The sequence below is a fragment of the Vidua chalybeata genome, chromosome 4 (genome assembly GCF_026979565.1).
Source record: "Vidua chalybeata isolate OUT-0048 chromosome 4, bVidCha1 merged haplotype, whole genome shotgun sequence".
NCBI classification, from domain to species: domain Eukaryota; kingdom Metazoa; phylum Chordata; class Aves; order Passeriformes; family Viduidae; genus Vidua; species Vidua chalybeata.
Window position 1 is genome coordinate 59974986 of NC_071533.1, and position 23155 is coordinate 59998140.

The window sequence follows — 23155 nt, forward strand, 5'->3', positions numbered from 1 at the left end:
TCGCCGGCTGGGGGGAGCCGCGCCCGCTCGTCCCCGCGGGGCCCCTTTGTGCTGCTGCTCCAGAGCTGCCTCAGCCAGGCGGCGGCTGCGTCACGGCCCCGGCGCTGCGGCCGCCCCGAGCCACCCGCGGAGGGAGAGCCGCCGCCTCGCCCCCCGCTCCGCCATCGCTGCGCGGCCGCGGCGGAACGACGCGCCCCGAGCCAGGGCCGGCAGCCGCGGCGGTGAGTGGCGAGCGCGGCCCCTGCCCTGCGAGGGGAGCCCGGGGCGGGGAGGGGGCGAGGGCAGCGGCGGCGCCGGGGATGGGGCTCCCGAGCCCTCCGCATCCCCGGGCTGCGGGCGATGCCGCACCGGGCTGCGCCGGCGGGCATCGCTCGCACCAGGCTGACGTGTCGGGGATTTGGGGTGCTGCTTTGTGTGGGTTAGGGTTTTGTGAATTTTGATAGTAGAAGCTCTGGTCGTCGTTCGTACTTCCCAGAACGCCAGTAGCTAACCGAGTCATAGCGACCACCACGGTTGTTTTTTTTTTTGTTTTTTTTTCCAGAAGGTATTTCGGGTACCCCGAGGGCTGGGAAAAGGTCTGGTTTCTGATATTTTGCATTTCTTTGCGTGTGTCCCTGTGTGTGCCAGCAGAAAAATCCCTCTACCCTGGAAGAATGGTGAAACTGGGGAATAATTTCAGCGAGAAGAGCACAAAGCAGCCCCTTTTGGAGGATGGATTTGACACCATCCCCCTGATCACACCCCTGGATGTCAATCAGCTCCAGTTCCCACCTCCTGATAAGGTACAGTAGGCTTCAGTTTCCACCCTGGAGAATCACACCCAAATCTCTGGCAAACAACAAAAGAATAGGTTATGGGTGGAGAGCAGCTTAGGAACAACAAGAAATATGGGGTATTTCAAGGCATGCTAGTTCCCTCTAAGGAAAAATCCAAACAGCTAAGCTCATGAAAATCCATTAAGGGCGATTTGCATTAAAAATCAGTGTGAAATGTTAGCAATGAGCATGTAGAGATTTCAGTGCTGCTATAGGAAACATATACGATACAAATGCAAGCTTCTCTGTGCTGTATTGTCATAACCCTTCCTATTCTGTATCTTTCTTTCTTCCACCTAGAAGGTCCTGTGTATTGTGTGTGAATAATACGAATTTTCTCTGTCCAGAAAATGCCCCCCTGATGGGGGAATAGAGCCCTGCCTTATTTCTCTGTAAGGTGGGCATGGGCATACTAGCAACAGAGAAGCACTTCCATTTTCCTTTTGTGCTTCAGTCAGAAACTAATGCTAACCCCAGACAAGCTGAAATAATGGGATGAGAACAGGTCATTGAGTTTTCTCCTTGGCAATTTTTTTTGTTCAAAACCCTCCGAATAGGTGATTCAGATATCCTCTGTAGCTAAAAGGGGGCAGTCCAGTGAGCTGCTTACAGGTTGGAAGGGAAACATGCTTCCTGCATTCCTCATTAAATGCCTTGATTATTAGGGAATTAATCTTAAAGATTTAGAAAGGTGATATGACAGCCTGTAAATATGTTTATTGTCCTCAAAATAAAGATTTCAGCAAGTGCTACTACATGTGAGGCACACAGGAGTAGGATTTTTTCAGGGTTTTAAGTATCCTGTTTTAATAGGATTCCTACTTGTAATTTCCCACATGCATCGGCTAATAAAAAGCTTTGTGGTCTTCCTACAGTTTTTATTTTTGGCCTTGTGTCTTCCACAAGCTGAATTCTACTTCTAGTTAAACTGATAGCTACACATTCCTCAAACCTCAAAAAAATTTACATCTTTACTTAGGGTAAAGAGTTTTAGCTTGTAAAATTTTCCTCGGTAGAGTGTTGCTTGTAGGCAATACAAATAAATGTGTGACCTCCATTTTAATTGCTATCAACACCATTCTGTGTTTGTGGTGACCAGTTGGCAGGCATAAATACAATAAGCCATAACAGCTGTTCAGGAGCCTGAGGGTCCATTTTATGCCCTCAGTTACATGGGTGTAAATCTTGTAACTGAGGACAAAATCACACCCTAAGGCTTCAGAACAAGCTAAGTCTTACAGTGTCTGATACATCTTCCAACTGGTGACTGGATAGAACCGATTACCAAGGACCAATGACCAAAGGAATTTGTTCTGTTCCTGCACTGCTAAGCAGAAGTCTGAATGAGGGATCTGCATGGTAATAGCTTTAACCTGAGCAGAGCCTCTGTGGTGAACCCAGGGGGTTCTGTGCCAGCCCGTTCGCTCCTACTAGAATGGGGCAGAACTCCTCCCACCTGGATGGCATTTGCCTTGAATGAAAGCAAATGTCCAGCTGAGCTAGAAACTTAAATAAAAATTTGATTGATTCTTCTTCTTTCCACTGTCCAATTGTATATTAGCTTTCTTCTCCTTTTGCAGACATAGAGGGGGAAAATTAAATTTATTGGTCCTGCTGGTGTTCTTCTGTAACTGGTTAGTCATGTCAGTGTCTCTTTACTGGTTGTTAGAGACTCAAAGGCAGGAGCAGAGCAACTGATATGAAAAAAAGAAACAGTATTAAGAAAAGATTGACACAGATCAAATTCTGAAGTATGCAGACACTCATGTATAATGAATAGGAATACATACTTCATGTATCTATGCTTATTATCCACTTGCAAGGCTCCAGCATGGCAGCGAAGCATAACTTCTTTAACAGTAGTGACTACAGTGCTAAGGATTTGATGATTTTGACAGTTTCTAAATTAAAGGGATGAAGTGATTTAAATTCATATTTAGATATGTTAAACAAAAGAAGACATTACATAACCAAGCAGTTAGAACTGTACATTCAGTGTCAGCTGAATGTGATTTGAGTTGCCTGAGATTATGTAACATAAAGGGGGGAGGAAGGGAACTAAGATGTTAAAAAGCATTCCAGAAATCATCAGGTGGTTAACTTCCATGATGCTGTTGGGCAGCTATAAAGTTAAATAGTATATTACTATCTTACTAATTGTAGCTGAAAATAGGCAAGTAGGTTTTAAACCTATGTCCTGAACAAGTATGTGTAATACTGTGGAAGTGTCTAGTAAACTTCATGGTACCGAATCTAGGTACAGTTACACATTCTGGGTACCACTCAGGGAAGTGAGAATAAGGGAACCCAAAGCTTGTAATTTCAGTGTCTGGCTACCTGAAGTGGCACCATCTTAATTTCAGAAAGATGGAGAGAGACTGCTTACAAGGGGATGTAGTAACAGGACAAGGGGGAATGGCTTTAAATGGAGAGTAGGTTTAGTGTGAGGGTGCTGAGGCCCTGGCACAGGGCCCAGAGAAGCTGAGGATGCCCCATCCCCGGAGGTGTTCAAGGCCAGGTTGGATGGAGCTCTGAGCAGCCTGGTCTAGTGGAAGGGGTCCCTACCTTGGGGCATGGGGTAGGAACAAGATAATCTTCAAGGTCCCTTCCAACCCAGGCCTTTCTGTGATTAATGTATTTGCTATTAATACCGTGGGCTGTGCTAAAGACAGAATTTGATTTTCAGAAATCTAAAAGAGTAGATATTTATTCCTTGGAAAACAGAGGAAATTGAGCAAATTGTAATAGCACCATCACTACAATAAACTGTACCCTAGCTAGAGAATAATACTTGGAAAAAGTTCCTGAAAAATGCAGAAGGCAAAAATGAGGCAAATAGGTTAGGTATGTGAAAATTTTGTATGATTAGAATGCCTAGGAGAACACTAGAGATACGACTGACATAATGAGTATTTTGGGAATATGGGTAAGGTGCTAAATTGTGTAGCTTGGGGCAGTAGTTCATAGCAAGGAATAAACTGAAGAGCCTTGGGTGTTTGAAGAAATCTCATTAACACAAGGGTTTGTGTGCATCTTGCTGCTTGCAGCTGATAATTCAGAAATTAGATGTTAAAAATAAGAGTGCCAAAGGCCATAGTCTATCACATGGTGAATAGCAACCAGACTACATGGGTTATTTCACTTTTTTTTTTTTTTAACTCAAAATCCTGCCATCAAAGAACATGGTATCATCATCTGCAAGATTTTTATGGGTACTCTTCAATAATCTTCTGCTGGTGTCCAGTTTGAAATCCCATTAATGGAATTTCCTGAAGCAAATGGAGGTGGCTATTTTCAAACTATACAAAGTAGGAAGGTCCATGATTTGCATTTGACCTATCCTTGCCTAGTATAAGAGCACAGTATCACTACAGATGAAAAAATGGAACCTTTATGAAACTGTTGCATAACAAGTCTTGCTGTAGGTCCATCAACACCACTTTAAGAGGTAAGTTAGTTGATGATTCATATACTGGAAAAAATAATAATTTAGCACCTTCAACCAAGAATTACACAAAGTGGGGAGGGGAAAGATATGGTGCTAGATGTGCTTGTAAGCAGGTAAAAGAAGAGTTAAAGAATAATTAAGGTTTTTGTGGCCAGCTTTAGTTGACAGTTTTGTGATTCATTCTTTTTCTTAAAGGTTGTGGTCAAAACAAAAACAGAATATGAACCTGATCGCAAGAAGGGAAAGTTCCGTACTCCTAAAATAGCTGAATTCACAATCAGCATCACTGAAGGGGTTTCAGAAAGATTTAAGGTAAGCAGTGCTATGTGAAGATGTTAATGTCAGCTGTGTTAGCAGAAGTGCTTAAAATCAATTGCTGATTGTAGTCAGAACTGGCTATAACAGAGTGCCTGTTTTGGATCTAGCTGGACATGAGAAAAATTAATTCAATGTTACAATAGTTCAATATTTAACAATTAGAAACAAAATCAAATCTTGCAGCCTTATTGGTTGTAATCCCTCACTGGCAGATGAATTCCAAAGGTGTTTCTGTCAGTGTGTGGGCTCCAGAATGTGGCTTGCCAGGGTGTGTGTGGGCTGCACACGGGGAGTGCTCATGGCATGGATAAAGATCCTGTTTGTGTTGAAGGACAAGAACCACCAGAACATTTATTTTCTTTTTGGCTTCTTATTTATCACTGTGGCCAAACCATTCTCTTGAAAGCACTGTCATAGTCCATTATGTATTTTTTATAGTTATATATATGACTTGGCAACCCAGGGATATATACCAGAGCACCTTCCTATCAGTTTTCCTGGTCCATATAATCTTACAGTGTGGTGATGCCTATTACTGTCACATGACAGTTCAGAAAGAATCTGACTCAGATTGTGTCCACACCCTTACTACTCCCTTCAGCAGTCCCATAGGAAACCTGAGGGCTTAACTGATGCAAGGCTTGAATATCCTTTCTCCCTTCCCCCTAGAGGAAAGTTTTTCTTGCTCTGTGTAATTAAAGCAAAGCAGGAAAGTTGGCACTTCAGCTCATGCTCCCCTATCCTTCTAACAGTAAGACTGCAGGTTTTCAGTGCTTCTAATTTGGCATCTTACCCAAGGATACCAAAGCATTTTTAAGCAGTAGGCATCCACACTCTGCAGTGCACAAGTACAAATACCTTTGGAAAGCCTAACATTCAGTATGAGGGGAAAATACAGAGTTTCAGTAAAGGTGTGGATTCTCTTTCTACTGCACAGTTCTAAACTCTGTCTGCATGATAGGAGTTTTAGGGCACACGCAGAGATTTTGGTACTGTTCTGCCTGAGCAGTGCTCTAAAAGCTGCCCAGGCCCAAGCTGACTTTCAGAAGTGTATATGCAGCTCTCAGTGGAATCAGAGCATGCTAAACAAACAAAGTGAAGGCTCAAGGAGGGATTAGACTGTATTTGGAAAGGAACTTTGCAGAGTGTTGCTGCGACAAATGTTTTAAGTGTCATTCACCTGGTCTTCAGCCATACAGTGAAGCATGTAGGTTCCAGTCAGCTGAGTTGGGAACCGCCCCAGACAGCCAAGAAGAGATGTTATGGGGTGTGGTAGGGTTTTACTAAGGAGGTAAGAAACCTAGTTCCAGCTTTTCCTGTTCCTTGGTTTGGGACAAGGACATCCCATTCCTCAGGGAAAATGCTACATCCTGACTCACAATCTCTCTTTATCCTCCTGGCACCATGGTACCAGTCCTTGAGAGTAATCCCCTTCCTCTCAGGTGAGGGTAGGGTAAATACAAATGGACAGCTCAGAACAAGGAGAGCTTATGTCTGACTGTCTCTGTGCGTGTCCTGGTCACACTAAGGTGATTGGAAAATGCTTACTGTGTTGTAGAGGAGAAAGGAGAGGCAATTTTTAGTTTGAATGCCGTGACAGAACTTTGGTTCCAAGCAGTTGAGCAGAGCCTATACCTGAAGAACTTTGAACTTATGGTTTAGCAGTAGGGCCTAAGGGATTTATTTGTTGGAACATTAAATTGTAGCTAAGGAAAGGTTTTGAATATCTTAGTCACGTTTAAAAGGCTTGTGCATCCTTTTGTAAACCTGGGGGGGTTTGTCTGTCTTTGTTGGGAGAGCTGAGCAAATGAGACCTTGCTGAAAACAAATAGCTTGTTGTGCTGTTAGGTAGTCTTTTCTAATTTGTGTAGCTGAACAGCTAAAAGCCTGAAGATTTTTGCATTGCATTTTTATATACTTTTGGATGGCATACTTAAATAAAACATCCTTTGATATTACTTTATGATGATCGCTCTGGGATTAATCTCATACTACAGGGTTGCTAGGTTTTGCTGCTAGGTAACTACTGCATCACAGAGAGGTTTCTGTAGGATTTGCTATCTCTTGAGAATTGCAGGGTGATTCACATTGTGACTGTAAGTCTAGATTTCCAAAGAAGAGTATGGGGATTGATCAGTTAGGAAAATTTTGGTTCAGTTAATTGAAAACAATGTTCATGCAGAACATTAAGGTCCTAAAAATGTCCCTTAATCTCTTTATAACAATTCTAGTATTGAATTATGCTGCTTGCAACGTTTTAAAGAAAACTGACTAGCTCTCCAGTGGGATGACTATTGTATTCACCACTCCCAGTAGTAAATATTACATGAATAGTTGAAAACAATTCATAAATATGTAGATGAAAAGTACTGATTGTGTGAGGTTTTCTCCTGGGTCCTTATTAATTGTGAACCATCACGTTAACTTCTGCTGTTGATTCTGAGAGAGCAAAAAGATATTTGTTTGAAAATTAAATATTTGTTGTAATTATGAAATGCATTATTTAACTGGTGAGATATTGACTTTGGCTTGTGTTCATGAAAAAACTTTCAGATGCCATTTTAATGACTTCAGTATGGTACATCACCAATGCACAAGCTTGCCACAAGACACAGCCCAAGTGTTGTGCTAAAAATAAAGTCAGTCAGTCATATTTACAAATAATTCACATGTCTATTCTAGGATGTACTTCTTAAATAATGACAAAGCAGATTGCATTTTTGGGATTCAGCAGTGCAGACCATCTAAAGTTGTTCTTGAGAAGTTACACATTATAACAAATTACACATTATAACAAATGAAGTCATTCCACCATGTGCGTATGTCATGTAGATAATTTGATGTTTTAGCACCTGGTAAATAATCTATTATAAAATGTATTTTTCTGCATTCAATTCACATTACCAGAGTTATTATAACAGAGCTGAGAATGTTTTCAAAGAAAACTGCAAGTATAATTTTCCTCTATGAAGCCACAGTCTGAATTCAAATCAGAATCTCTCAAAAGAATGCGAAGATTTCCTGATTCTGAGAACCCTGTTGTCTTAATTTATTTTTATGGCACTAGCCACACCAAGGAAGATGTGATTTTTTTCACTTAAGATCATTTCCCATTGAGAAACAGAAGTCTTGCTTTTGTTATTTGAACAGTGTAGGCTGATGTGGGGAGTTGGTTCTTCACATCTGGAAAGCAACTTTGAACAAGGCAGATTTTTTTTCTCTTGTAAATTGTCCATTCTACAGAGAACAAAGGATTCTTATGAACCAGGACATAGGAGAAAGTTAGGGCAGAAGAAAATTGATGGTGTGAGTTACCCAAGGCCAAACCTTTGCCTCCCCCAATGACAGAGCAGTGTTTTTACAACCTCCAGTTGGATTTTGTGGTGGGATGTCTACTCTGGCTCCCACTCATTGGGCTACAGCTGGCAGTTGTGTACAAACACAACAATTAAAAAAATCTGTTGTAGCAAAGCATGCCTTTTTTTTTTTTTCTGTCTTTGAGTAAACCTCAATAAAGAACATTTAGAGGTACTTTAAAAGCAATCACTGATTTTTCATAATAAATTTCAAGCCCTTAAATGAACCCAAGCTGTGATATGCCTTCAGCCTTTGGTGTCTGTTCAAAGGCAGTTCAGTTCTTCTGACTTTATCCTTGACATTTCTGCATACATCTAACTGCAGAGCCAAAGCCTCAAGCTTATCTCTGTGCTAAGACCATGCAAACTGTGTCCTATCAAGTAGCAAGCAGCTGATGCAATGTCTGCATGAAGTTATGGAAGAGGAATTGAAACTTCAAGATCAGTTCTCGCAGTTTTACCTGGTCACTTCCAAGACTGCCAAAATATATGCACCATAACTGTTCAGGGCGTTTTTCTATCTTAAAAGGGGCATCCTTCAAACATGTTTCTGCCTCAGCAATTTTGTACCTCTTCTTAGTAATGCCAGTGATTATTATTGCTGCAAAAATAATCAGAAGCAAGGAAAACAGTTCTCTCTTTGCTGCTGTGTGATTACTTTGTGTGTTGAGTAGCTCTTTGCTCCCACTTTAAAAGTCTTTTAAGAGCAGTTCTCAACTGATTCCTGTACAGGTATCACTTCCTTAAGTAGATTCTGTGTCTGTCACTTAGTGCTGGAAGAGTGACAGGTACTTACTGTCATTAGTAGTTCTGTTTCTCCAGTGGAACTACTCACAGGATTGAAGTTTCTCACAAGTATAAGTGTTTGGCAGGCTTTACATTTTTTCATTACTACTTCAAATAAGAAAAATAAAGGAGGTGGTTCTTTCAATGTAACAATTATTTTAAAATAATTGATGCAAGTAATGGCATTGCATGGCAACTGTCACTTTTCCTTTTTTTAATGTTTGATATTCTCTGATATGACATTGACAATCCTCCTGCTAAATTTTTGGTTGAAAGGATTTGTATAGTCAGAGCTGGAAGATTTAAGTAGAGTGGATGATTAACACAGCTCCCCTGCTATAAGTCAGGTGTCCTCTGCCACTGTCTCCATTAGAAATCCATTTACTGGAACAGAACCAGTCACACAGGTGACACAGATGATGTTTTGGATCTCTCCAGATGCATCACTTAAATAACCTTTCCTCTTCTGTAATAACATTATGCAGCCTTTTTCCTGGCCTCAGTAGTATCTTCTGGGTTTGTATGAGAAGGTAGTAAGGTTCTTATCTTGGTGCCACAGGGTTTCTTGAACTGCTTCCTCAGATCCCTGTTGTTAAGAAATACAATATATGGTGCTGTGTGATAGAAGATGACAGGAACATTGCTGTGAACAGCTGAGTTAAGCTGAGTTCTAGGATCTCAAGGCCAGTGCCTTGTTAACCTGTTTTTGTGTAGCAGTGTGTCCCTCAGGTTTCATTAATCAATTCCCTTGCAGAGTGGTCCTGTTGTCTTGCACTGTTGCTGTTAATAAGCTCTGGTTCTGTAGCTTCTTTTCTCTTACTGTCCTCATGAATCTGCCTGCTTTTTTTACATTTTTTGCTGCTACTCCCAGTCATCTCCAGATAAGCATCCAAGACAGTTCTCTCCTCTTTGTCATTTCTATTTGAGAGGGACAGTGTTTTGATTTCTACCGCTTTTTCTGTACAATCTGCCCCCAAACTATCATCCTCTTAGAGCACAGAGTTGTGATGGGAATGTTGTGGTGAAGAAGTTGAGTTCAGTAGATGGATACCACTCATACAGCTAAACATGACATGTAATGTTAGAAATACTCTTCTGAAACAAGGCACCTGGTTGTCTTTTGGAGTCGTAGGTCATCCTGTATATTCCCACAGCAAGTACAGGGCACAGCACCAGGGTCTTCTGTGTAATCTGCATTGCTGTGTAAATGAATACGAATCAAATGTTCCTTTTTTCTTTCACATTGCCATTTCCCATTTCTTAACATTTCTTAATCTTTGAGTGTATTGTTTCAGACATGTTTTTCATTTAAATATCCACAGACAAGGTGAGGTAATAGCAAACAAGGACATCATTTTGCAGAAGCAGTGATAAGTGGAAAGCTGATTTTTGTGCTCTCTAACGTGCTGGTAGAGGGCATTGTGTAGCTGGAGATGCAGGATTTTAGTGGAGAGAGGTGAAATGGAGGTCATGGCCATTAGCAAGAAAGTCAATGCAATGTTTTATGAAATTTTGTCTGTGGGATGTAGCCAGACACAATCTGTTATAATTACAGGCCATCTGCCTAAAATTCTCTTGTAGTTTAAATTGGATAGCAATAATCTTAATTTCCTGTCCTGAGTAGTTGTACAGAGTTGCTGTATTTTACCCCAAAGGTCTCTGCATTTTACTGGTGAGCAAAACATTAATTGGCTCTAAATAATTTCCTATGAAAGGTGCCCTGTAAGTGTATGTTTTCACTCTTCTTGTTCAGTGCTGGCAACAAGTCTGTGCCTTGCACTTCACAAACCTATCAGAAATGAAAGTTGTGTTCCCAAGAGGCTGCAGTTGAAATAGGTAATGCATAGATGTGGAGCAGAGAGGAGATGTGACCAAGAGCCAGTGACTGAGCAGTGAAAATCATTGCATATGTTGTTAGTTTTTCTAATAAAAGGAATGCTTCTACATGGGTTTGTGTGCTGACAGAAGAAAAAGCATGAAGGAAGGTGTGGTGCAGAACAGCACAATATGAGTGGCTTAATGAAAGAATCTCAGGCAAGAGAAAGGATTAGACAAGTAGAAGTGAAGGCAGAGGAGAAATGACTCATACCCAGGCTTTAGTGGGACAGTGGAATAAAATAAACAGCACAATGGATGGAGCTGAGAGGAGCAAAATGGGTAGACTTGTGCATGCCTTGAAATATAACCAGGAAAGGGTGTGAAGAGAAGCAGACATTGTTAGTACAGTTGATGAATTTTGCTGTAGTATTCCAGCTTGATTAAAAAGGGAGTCTAAATAAACATTAGTGGAGTGAGGAAAGAGGAGACTGCAGTAGCCAGGCAAAGAAAATATGGCTTGCAGTCTTTCACAGTTGAGGCAAAGTAGCATGGACTGATGGGGAAGATCTACTAGATCTTATCGTAAAGACCTTATCACAAGCTGTTTACATGATAGTGTAGTTGTCAGATAAGGTGAGTTTCATTTGTTCAGCTAACTGCTTACAGAGTCTGAAGACAGGTTTTTTGCTCTGGGTATGCTTAGTTCATTCATTAGTCATCTCTCATTTCGATTACTCTAATGGCTTCTGGCTAGACGTTGTCCTTCTTCTGCTTGTCACTTACAATCTATTAAAAAATCTGCCACATACATAATATCTTGTCATCTTCTCTGTTTGCTTCATTTTGCTGCCAAATCCCCTTAAAACTAACTTTAAATGTCACACTCAAGATGAAAGCAAAATCACACTTTGAATTCCTAGTTAAAAGAAATGGTTGTTTGTCCTATCTTTTAGTTACTTCAAGAAAAGTATTTTAAAAGCCCATCACTCTTGAGGTGTGACAGTCACCTTGGAGTTCTGCAGGATGTACATGGCAGTGAATGATCACAAGAGTTCTGCTTGTGAAGGTACTGTGTGGGGTCCTGCATTGCCAGCTGGCTACCACAAAAAAGGAGATTCAAGATTTCCTTCCAGAAGAAGGGAAATAGTTGTCCGTGCATGGCAGCTGCTCCTGCCTGAGGAAAAGGGCAAGTTGTGAGTAGTATGTTGGTAAGAAGAAGAAAATAACTTTTAGTTTATAGCGAGTGTGCAAAGTTGCTGTGGAAGAAAGCAATACAATGACAGCTTTGGGGTTGCTTATGGTCTGAAGAGCTGCTTGATGCCTTCTCTTTTTTCATGCTTCTATTTCTGAAAAGCATCTGGGAAGAGAAGGCACAGAGGTAGGGTTGCGCTGTGTTAGTGCAGGGAGAGAAGCTGACTGCCTCAGGTTCAGAAGTGGTCCATGTGGGCCATCAGTGGTGGGTTATTTATGAGAATGAATAAAAATGGCTATTAGAAGAAAGAAAAGGGTTTTCAGTTTAAAAGGGAGAAGTGGATTGGATTAACAGGTGATGGCAATCACCTTGGAAAGAACTCCATTGCTAGATTCTGTCTGTGCTGTTTTCATCTGCAGCTGTCTTTAAATAGAAGTTACTTTATCCTGAAGGGTGGTAAGAGAAGGGAGCTTCTCTCCTAACAGGAAGGAGACAAGAGCTTACTTGATTAGGGATTTGCAAATGGAGTGTGATTGCAAATCACTGGAGATAATGAGAGTAAAAATTTACATGTTAATACCAAAATTAGTAACATTAGGAAATACAGTAAGTGAGAGAGAAAAATTCTGTGATATTTTTGAAGCAGGACCCCTGAGGACTCTTCTCGTGGCTTACTGTGTGGCAATGGAAGAACTTGTACAAGCAGTGAGAACTCCCAGCTCCACACTGCCACTGAAAACAGTGGCATCACCCGAGGCCATGGCTCTGCAACTTGCCAGGCTCCAGCAATCAACACAACACTGGCCTTTTACATTCTTTTAGAATAGTGACTTCTCAGAGCAGTTTTGAAGATTTGTAGAGTGATCCTGCAGTGATTGTGGAAATACAGTTTTTTCTTGCTGTCTTAACATTTAGTCTCAATTATAAAACAGCTTGTTAGTGTGTTCCTGAGACCTCATCTATAGGTCAGAATGGTTACAGCTGGGAAATAACATTACAATTCTACTACTGGCTTCTACTAGAAGGGCCAGGAAACATGGTTAAAATACTTTTATAGAATATTTTTCAAATATATTTTTCAAAACATTTTAAACTCTTAGCTCCTATCTGTGGTGGAGACAAATATGAGCTGAGTTGATGTGTGCCACAGCAGTTCTGCCTGATGCCCATGTCCCATGTCCCAGGCCAGTGTTCCTAAAGGGAGCAGCTTTTGCTGAAGGCTGTGTGGAATCAGAAGCCTGATAAAAAAACAATTGGAAGGGCTGAGCTAGGGCACAGCTGGGCCAGGAATGGGAACCTGTGTGTGTTACATTGGTTGTTACTAAACTGGGCCACAGAGAGTGACCAGAAAGGAAGGTGAAAATGTACTTTGTCTCTTGGATTCATGCAGGACATACTGAGGCATGGGAGATGTAAGAATGTTGTTGACAAGACACAGTGAGCTATCCATGTTAATTTTTGTGTGTGCAAACAAGTAATAAACTTGGAGAAAGGCTAATTAGATATGGAAATTGTTGTCAGTGTGATGTTTTCAGAGGTTAATTAAGAATACTGCTTTTTTCTTTTTGTACTCCAGTGACTGTTGACAAGCTGGACATGTTGATCCATGTCTCATTTCAGCTGTTATTGTTACATTAATATCTATATTTCTGCTGCTAAATTACTTTTCGATCTGCAGTTCTCCTTGCCTCTACTTCAGCCTTCCCTTTTTTTGCTTATTTTCTTTCTATCAAAAATCCTTTTTAAATCCTTGGCTTCAGCAACACACAGCACCCAGCCTTGTTTCAGCCAGGAAATACAGCACTTGCTGTTGTCTGCCTATGATGAGATTTGCTTTCACAGGATGAGAAGTCCCTTAAGTTTATTGTTGTCCTGAAATGTCCTAACACCAATGCCACACACAGCTTGCACTGTTGCAAACTCTCTTAGTTCAGAGGTTTATCAAAAGGGGAGTGTATGGTGGTTGTTTTTACCAAGAGGCTAAGCTACAATTTTTTGTTGTTTTGGCTTTTTCAAATACCAGATTATTCTTGTTTCAATTAATTGACCTTGATATGCCTAAATTCATTTTTCAGGAGGTGTATATAGCTGGTTTACTCATCTCACTTTAAATTTAGATCATATTATGCTTTGTTTTAAAAAATTAATCATATAATCATGTTTGTTTCTCTTTATTACTGTTTCTCATACTGTAGCACATGCCTGCTTCTTTCTAACTTGCCAAAAGAAAATTCATCTCAATCACTTACCATGTAGTCTCTATGACCTACTAATTTGTCTATCAGTAGAAGTTTTAGAATAATAAAAACACATATCTGGGATACTTTCCCAGGTAATGAAAGCTATTTGCTCAGCTCACAACTTCCACAAAAATGTGTCTGAATTAAGAGAGCTTTGTACTGTAACTGCTGGACAAAATTTTGTGCTTTCTCTTGTCAACGGGTGATGTAATTCTGTCTTGTGATACACCAGAAGGCTGCTGCTCTCCAGCTGCTCAGAGTTTTTACCTGGGAAACGTTAGCTTGGTCCTGACACTGATTTCAGGTTTGTCTTAAGGTGTGTCTTGGACTTCTCTGCAGCCCAAGCTCAGGGGCAGAGAGGTACTGAAGGACATGGTGAAAAGCCATGTAAGGCTGCGTGTAATGGCTTCTCTGTGAGCACTGTGGAAAGAGGTGCCACACAACTCCTGGAGGCCAGCCCAGTGCTGAACATGGGGTATTTCCTTATGGATCTGGCAGTCAACTACTCCTGTACAGACTCTGTGTGATGAAGTAGTACTGTTTCAACCTATAAAGTAAGGAGTATTGAACAACCAAGAATGCAGACTACTGGTGTAACTATCCCTAAGTTCAGAGCAGGTGCAATGACCTCTAATCCTAACAAGAGAGGGTAGACATTACTTTGTCCATGCCATGCAAGTCACCTCTGGATGACACCTGTGCTAACTTATCACCTGACTCTATTCTTGGACAGGCATAGGGAAAACAAACATGCTTAGGAGCTGACATAAACTAGACTTGGACTTACATCATCCACATACTGAAAAAACAGCAGACACAGGCTACCTTGGTGTGTCCTGGCCTCACGTGCCTTGAACAGAAATGCTACAAAAAAAAGCCTTGCAGTACACAGGCAACAGGCCACTGCCCAGGTGATCCTCTTTCTTCTGGAAGGGCAGGGTAGGAGCACTTACGTGCTGCTTCTCTGTTCTCCCTCAATAATTAAGCAGCTGATTTTATCCTTTTCTTGATTTTACTGTAAAGTGCATTCACAGCTGAATTCTGCTGCCTGCAGTAACAAGCAGCAATAGAATAAGCAGTGCATTACTAACCATAAGCATGTTTTATTTTTCTTTACAGGTAACTGTGCTGGTCCTTTTTGCCCTTGCATTCTTAACGTGTGTTGTATTTCTGGTAGTCTACAAGGTTTACAAGTATGATCATACCTGTCCAGAAGGATTTGTTTTCAAGGTAAACTGTATACCCATTCTAGAAAAACAGTAGAGTATGTAATATTCTGTGTTGTTTTAGGCATAACCTTGATTAAGGCATGCTGTATTGCATAGATTTGATGTTTCTTTACATAGGTTAGTGTGCTTCCTGCTATGCTTTTGCTTTGTGATTTATAATGTAAGTTATACTATTCTACAATATTAATAGTGCTATTTTGCTAATGCTTTAAACATTGAAAATATAGCAAAAGTCTAAACACTGGTGTCTCTCTAACTTCACCTGCTGTTGTCTGGACAAAGCCCTCATTTATGGGTCATATGGTTTAATGTTGCATGTTCCTCCAAATTACTGTGTCTTAGGAAATGAGAAAATGATAAAAAGTGGAGAAAAAAAAATCTGGAATATGCGTCAAAGAAAAAGTAGAGTGATGTTCTCATTAAGAGTAGTAGAGTTACTTCACGGTTATTTTTGTACTAAGAACTTCTTGTTCTAGAACAGTGACCTCCGAGCCCTACTGCCAAAAGTGATGCCAAAAAAAGAGAAAACACATTTATTGTAAAAAATACTGGTTCTAACCAAAAGGAGGCTGGGCTCACTTTATTTGTGTGAGATGGTGGTGCTGGCTCCTTCGCTATGACCTGGGCTGAAAGTCAGGAAAGTAACATTGACTTCCCAGTTGTAAATTTAGCAGTTGAACTTGGCTGTAATAAGGTAAGAAAAGTAGCAGTGATAATGGCATTCTTCCCTTTAATTTTTTAAATAATATTTAGTCATGTAATAAATCAAATGGGTACCCAGTGCAAACTTCAAAAGGATTCAAGATGGGATGGCTGCCTCAGCACTCCTCAACAATCCTGTTCAGGATTTTATCTGTCACTTCAAGCACATAAATATCTTACAAGAATCTAGTTCAAAATTATAATCAGTGATGCCCTTTTGGATTAATTTAGGTTCAGGCGTTCAGTTGGTTACTGCTTCCCCTTTGTTCAAGGGCAAAAGATACTGTGGTTAGAATACTTGGCTGTAACTCAGGAGATCGAGCTTTTGGTTCTGCTGTTGGCTTTTTGTGTTGCCTCAGGCACTGAAACCCCTGTGTTTGTGTCTCAGGGGACACTAGGCCTTTTTTCCCCCTAAGCTTTCTCTTGGCATTGAGCAGTTTGGAATATGGACTGTTAAGTTCCTTTCAAGCTGTCTTGATGTGATCCTGACTTGACAGGAACAGCCAGTGACATGTACCTGTGTGAGTCTAGCAACAGCCTCCTGCTTCTGCCTCCTCTCACACCAAGTTGTTCTCTCCTTTGAGCTGAGCTTTCTGGCTTCTTGTGGCTTTTCTTACCAGTATCACAAATATTTAAGGAAAGAACATTTTCTGAGCTATATTTCAGTTGCCCTGGGAGCAGAGTCTGGTTGTGTTTCTCTTTTCAGGTCCTGTGTTTGGAACAGAAGTTAGGCACAATGTCCCATAGCTCATGTTCTGTTCATAAAGTGCAACACATGCACAGGGCTACATAATGGTTACTTTCCTGGTGGTTTCCTTGGAGCTGGTTTTTTGTTTCCAGCTGCTTGATGGCATAATGCCAGGAGACAGAGCATCTTTGGTAATGTACCTCTTTTAAGGAAGAGTTCTCCAGGATAAGGATGTTGGCAAATGACACTGTTAAAATTACTTTTTTTTGGGAGAGTCCATGATATGTGATGGCATAGCTTGACACAGATATCTTAGGACACATGAAGGCTGTCACCTTGTGACCAGTGTCTCTGAGGACTGGCTTCATGTTTCAGGTGGACTCAACAACATTATCTGGCCTGGATGTTCCCAGGCTTTAGATGCTGATGTGATTTCCTGGTTAAGGGCAAAGGTGTGCCTGCCTCAGGAAGCCTGGTGCTGCAGGAATCTCTACATAAAGGCTCAGCTAACTACAGCTCTGAGTCAGACTCACTCTTCTCTGCTTTGATGCTCTCATACATGGAGCAGTTCCAAAGGTTTCTGCTGTACTACGCCTCCAGGGCATGAAGGTGTGCTTAAAAAGGTGCTCATTTTCCTTTGTACAGCAGTCTTATTTCTGTGCTTGCTTAAGCTGAGACAGCCTTAGTACTGCTGCTGTGCAGATTGCTTCTTTGGAGCACTCATCAGAACCTACTGGTGAGACTCACCACAAAAACCTGAGTGCACTTGCATCCTGAAGAATTTCCCCAGGGTTTCAGTATGTGCTGTACCATATCTGTTACCCCTTGCCTTTTGTTGCCAAAGCACCTGCATTCTGACAGACTTGTGGACAGTACAACAAAGTCATTTCAGTGCATTGAAGACCACACCATCATCTGTTAAATTTGGAATTACTGACCCAGCAAAGTTAATGTGGCAGAAGATCTTATTTATAAGTGAATTCCACCAGGGTCTTCATGTCAAAGGAACAAAAGGAACCATCTTAACTCAACCAGATACAGACTGGCAACCAGGGTTTTCTCTGCCATCAAAGGCCATAACCTGTAATTAATTTCCAAAATAGAAGAGTTGTGGGAAAAAAAAGACTGGCAAGTCACGGTGGAGCATCCCAGTTTCTCCTCATGGCCTTCTTTCTTCTCTCACCTGGGAACCACAGAAACAAATAAAAAGGATGGAAATAAATGTTCTACATAGCTGAAAGTGGCAGGGTAAGAATCAGCAGCAGCTCCCATCACTCAGTCACTGAGAGCTGCATGGCTTGCTTGACTGGGAACTAATCCAAGGGGCTCTCCTTAGGCAGTACACAAGGGGCAATGAGTAAAAAGGGAGGTTGTTTTCCCATTTCTTCTAGAAGCATGAAATCCCAGGAGCAAAAATGCAGTCAAGAGGGAAACTGATGTCTGTTTCTTTAGGCTCTTCCGGTCAGATGTCTTGCATGTTTGTGACTACAAGCCCCCCCCAAAAAAAAAGAAACCAAAAAACATTACTGAGTCATTTTTGCCTGCTACAAAGCAAATTGCTTCTGAAGGCAACATAGGATTCTGCAGCTTTTTTTTCAGACTGTCAGTAATCTTGGCTTGCCTTCAGCTCTAATAATTATATTTGCTTGAATTTCCTTGGCAGATTTCATTAATTCAATGGATTGTGTTCCCTTCCCCACTTTAAATATTTAGAATTGTGATTACATCCCATGACTGAGTGAAATAATCACTACACATATGTCTGTGTCTATGTGCTTCTTAGTCATTTTATCACATCAGTAGTGTCAGTTATCCCAGATAAAACATGGATAATACTTCCAGAAGATGACATGGTTTATGTATATGAATATGCATATCAAATAGCTCTGTTCCATATTCCTGGATTATGTTTTTACAAATCTAGGTCCCAGTCTTGCAGGTGGCAAACACATTGACTATGAGCATGGGAAAGTCTCTGTTGACTTACAGTGCTGAACTGACACGGGTGCTGTTTAGCCAGGGTTAACTCCCATCTGCTTTGTGGTGCTACTTCAACAAAACTGGGAGGGAGAATTGCCCCAGCTGCTGCCTTGACAGAAGATTACAGAAAAGGGAACCAGGGTGGCCATGGAAACTCTGGGCACTCCTGTGAGTCTGACATGCTTTGAGGCTTCTGCCACACACGTGGGTCTGAGCCAGTGAGGTGCTGACTGTGGGGGGACTGTCAGTCTTGTGACAGCGAGGCATCTTTGAGCCATCACATGTGCCAGTGATTGAATTGTCAGGGGCAGACAGGTTCTAAGGCTATCTGTGGGCCTCTTGTTTAGGCAAGTATTCCTTTCTTCTTTCATAGCTTTTGATGATTTTTTTCCTTTTTAGGAGGCAAATTTTGTAATAAGCCGAGACTGCTGGATCTTCACCCATCTTTTGCTTTACAATTTGAAACAGTTGTTACTCGTGGTTATTTATGCCTTTTTTTTTTTTTTTTTTTTGACATGGACAAAAGTCAACTCAGAAGTAAATGTGGACACTTTGAAGGTAGAATCTGGTCCTAAAACCCATGGAATTTTTGCATGTGTTTTTCTGCTTAGAAATTCCCAATATAAAATTTTGTTTGCTGAGTAGAACAGTAGCAGTTCAAAGCTGCTGTGCTGTAGCATTATAAATTTTAGTCCTCTGGTGCTGGAAGCAAGAAGTCTGAATACCCTATTTCTTTTCAAAACAGCCAGAGTAGAAATGACTAAATGAATTTTTCCACAAGCTGCAGCTACATCCAGCTTAAAAGAGTCAATTCAGTTGCTCAGGTGACTGCCCTAACATGTTCAAGTATCAGGCAAGACTGCCTGGACTAGCCAGTGTGGCAAGAGGACCTGCAGAGAGACCCCAAGACCTTCTGGGGCAAAGCCTGGAGGTCACAGTATATGCCTAAATAACTTCTTTATTTGGTGCGACGAGCTGCTCTGTAGGCTCTTCCTGCACTGTGACTGGAAGAGTTCCTGGATGATACCTGCGAAAAACACACTGCACAGGCACATTCACTTTGGCTTTTAAGATGACAGCAAAATGGATTTGACTTATTTTACTCTCTAAATTATCTATTTCACTTTCCAAAGCTCTGAGCATCTAGCAGGTTGTATTTACTTCTCCTACAGTCTTGGGAAATGAAATAATGTAGTCTCACAGCTCCAGAGAGCTTTTTAAAAGCCTCCTGTTGGCTATGTCTTTCTGACAATGAGTGAAGTATTTTGTATGTGTGTAAACACTTGCACATATGCTTGGCCACCCACAGAGTTTTCCCTATAATGTGTGAGCTACTGGGCTGTAAAACTGTTCGTACATTGGCACCAATATATCTATATTAATTTCTGTCCCTCAGACTGCAAACACCAGGGCAAATTGCCTGAAGTTAATCTAAGAGTATGATACAGACAGCTGTAATTGTAAATCAAACATTTGGAATTTGGTGGGCAGGAATAAACAGCAAAATGTGGCTGGAACTGGAGACTAAATACTTTTTCAAAATAATTCTAGGCAAGCACATTTCTTGTATGTTAATTATTCTGGCATATAAACCCAGATTGGTCTTCCTGGCAAATGCATGAGTAGTTTAAGGATTGCAGGGAAGAACCTTTTGAACACAGTAGGACTATACTGTAGTTAATTGATGTATGTTGCATCTTGACTTACTGAGAGTGACTCTTGGCTTAGACTAAAAGGAAAAGGAGAAAAGAAAAAACCCTAATCTACTTCATGTGTATGTATTGGGGGGGGCTGTATCTGAAATCTAAGCAATGGATTTTCTTTTCAGAATAATCAATGCATTCCAGCTGGGTTGGAAAACTACTACTCTGAACAAGACTCCAGCGCTCGAGGGAAATTTTACACAGTCATAAACCACTACAACCTGGCCAAACAAACCATCACGCGCTCCGTGTCCCCGTGGATGACAGTACTGTCAGAAGAGAAACTGTCTGAACAGGAGACTGAAGCTGCTGAGAAATCAGCTTAGGATGATAAGCTAATTATTAAAACTATGTCATTTGAAGGTAACTAAGGGACTTCAAGGAACTTTTCATTAAATATAATTATGGATAATTTAGAGGTTACTCATGTTTATGGTATAACTGCTTCTGTTTGCTGATACTGCTTTGCAAAAAGAAAAAAAAAAAAGAAAAAAACTGAAAACAAAAATTTGCTGCAGAACATTCATGGGCATAACCCCAGGTGCATATCAGCATTGCTGTAGAGCTTTGACACCATTTTCAATGTTAAAAAAAAAATTCCAATGTTAGATATGTTCTTGCAGTTTATTGGATACTGATAGATTTGTCACTGGATTTTCAGGGCTTGGATTATAGATAAATCATGCATTCTGTTATCTGAACAGATACTTAATTAATTAAGTTTTTGAATTCTTTGTCATTTTGCAAACTGAAACACCCCAGCCATAACTAGAGTGATCTCTTGTTTAGCTGAAAGCTGTAAGTAATGTTTAGTTTGGGCTCAAGCAAGAATGATAGCACTGACACCGGGGCATAATGTAATGACTTGTATGGAGAAAGAAACTGTCAGGTCGCATTTTTCCTTACGTTTCCTTTACTGTTTTTGTAAGTGATAATGAAGTTCTCTGCAACAAGGCATGCTCAATGTTTTCTTATTGCTGTCAGCAGGATTTAACTGCATTTCCACTGTGGCTTTAGCATCTTGGTAAGGATGTGCACTGAAACACGAACTAGATAGACTTATGGAAAAACACAGGCAGTTTTAGTGGTGGGTGTTGAGGATAGTGTAAAAAATATACAGTTCAGAATGTTCTAATGAAAAATGACATCTTTTGATCATACTAAGGAGGCAGAAAGCCTATTCACAGTACATGTAGTCCACTATGTCATTTGTTGGATACAGCTGAAAGAGTAATATGTCTAAATTTTCTCCTGTATTACATTCACATTTTCCCTTTCTATTAGTTAGAAAGAGCTTTCTGTTTATGTATGGTTTGCAGTTTGATACTTTTTAAAACATGGAGCATCACAACTGAAACAGTAGCTTGTTAGATACCACAACTGGCTGTTAAAGCTCCATGTGAAACAGAGTGAAGAGTAGAACTGTTTGTGTATGGCTTGGGAGGGGAAAAGACGTAGAAGAACATAGTATTGTGGATGCACGTTAAAGTTCCATTGCAATTACAAACTTACCTATTCTTTGTGTGAAACCATGTTTTCATTTTTATTATAAATCTTAAATATACATTATAAAAAGACATCTTATTAATTTAACATACAAAAGTGTGTGAAGCATCTGGGCCAGCAAGTTGCCTTTTTATTCATGTAACTTGAATGGGACAAGGTAGAGTGGACATGTCAAAAGTTCCTTTTTTTGTTAGAGTCTGTACAAAAATTAAGGGAAAACATCAGTATAGGCTGTTTCTCAACATCTGTAGTAGAACAAATGTGGTCAGCTCTACTTCTGTTTTTCTCCAGCAGAAGCCTGTCATCCCAATACAGTAAAAATAACCATTATGACTCAGTGCTCTAAATTTGATAGGAAATGTGCATTACAGAGTGCAGCTGTAAAAGGCTTTTTATTAAGTCATTATGGCATGTGGAATGCCTAAGAAGCAATAAACTATGTGCCAAATTTTTCATTGCAATTAAAAATACCAAGCTTATGTTAAGATCTTTAAAACATACCATGTTTGCATTTTCTAACAGGCATCTGCTTTATTGAATGTAATTGATCCACATGTAACTTTTGACATTTTCACTCTGTGCATAGTAAAGAATAAGAATGATGCTACCTGTTGCATAAAATGTATAGAAATATACATTTCAGAAGAGAGATAGGAAAACACACACATTTCATATCAACATACTTATAGAGGACATTCAGATTTTACAGGATGGAAAGGTCTGTTTCCCAAGACTGTTCTAAATAGAAATGATTCATGATACATCTCCTCCTCTTAAATTTAGGACAATAAAAACTTTAATGCAAAAGTAAACACTGATGAGAAACAACTTCTTTTTCTCCTCGTAACAATAAACAATAAAAATTAAAAAATAAAAAAAGCCTTATGATTTTGGAGAAACAGACTGTTTATGCTTCTTGAAGTCAAAACCATTTTCTGTCTGATTTATCAGGAGGGAGTTTATTGAGTCTTATCTACACTTGGTTTTGAGACTTTTTTTAGTTAACAAATTGCTCCCAGGCTTAGTACTTTGAGGAGTTTGACTTTAATTGTCTATCCTTTGGCTTTATTTCAGCATCCCAGAACATCTGTTTCATTGCACAACCTGTTTGTGTTGTATTCTCTCTTTTCACTTACAAGTAAAAGCTCTTTTGTTGACTCCTTATCATTATTAGTACCATTAGATCAAGCTGATTTCTGAGACAATAGTTTCAAAGGATTACAAGTAAAGGTCATTTATGTGCAAAGTGATCACTGTGTACTGAAGTGGTGTGATGAAATAAACGCCTGAGACAGCGTAGATGCTTTTGCACAGTAACAGATTTCTCTTGCTCTGGGATGGGAGCTGGACTTTGCACAGCACAGGTGGGTGGCT

The 23155-nt window shown here is 40.4% G+C and overlaps 1 protein-coding gene across 3 annotated transcripts; it reads left to right on the forward strand.

Moving 5' to 3' along the window:
* Positions 1 to 23080, forward strand: NSG1 (neuronal vesicle trafficking associated 1). Of its 3 annotated transcripts, none has more exons than XM_053940266.1 (5): positions 1 to 221; positions 628 to 782; positions 4459 to 4575; positions 15093 to 15203; positions 20401 to 23080. In XM_053940266.1, exons 2-5 carry the CDS (start codon positions 654 to 656, stop codon positions 20599 to 20601), a joined length of 558 nt encoding a protein of 185 aa, XP_053796241.1. In that variant the 5' UTR covers positions 1 to 221; positions 628 to 653; the 3' UTR covers positions 20602 to 23080. The 3 variants fall into 3 exon arrangements, with proteins under 3 accessions (XP_053796241.1, XP_053796240.1, XP_053796242.1); XM_053940265.1 differs by having other exon boundaries at positions 631 to 782; XM_053940267.1 differs by lacking the exon at positions 15093 to 15203 and having other exon boundaries at positions 631 to 782.
* The last annotated feature ends 75 nt before the right edge of the window (positions 23081 to 23155 follow it).

What these genes read in the sequence shown, in the direction of transcription:
- NSG1 (XM_053940266.1), top strand. Translation starts at nt 654, where the DNA reads ATGGTGAAACTGGGGAATAATTTCAGCGAGAAGAGCACAAAGCAGCCC. An exon ending in AGTTCCCACCTCCTGATAAG is followed by an intron (nt 783 to 4,458) that starts GTACAGTAGGCT and finishes TTTTTCTTAAAG; the next exon opens with GTTGTGGTCAAAACAAAAAC. An exon ending in GGGTTTCAGAAAGATTTAAG is followed by an intron (nt 4,576 to 15,092) that starts GTAAGCAGTGCT and finishes TTTTCTTTACAG; the next exon opens with GTAACTGTGCTGGTCCTTTT.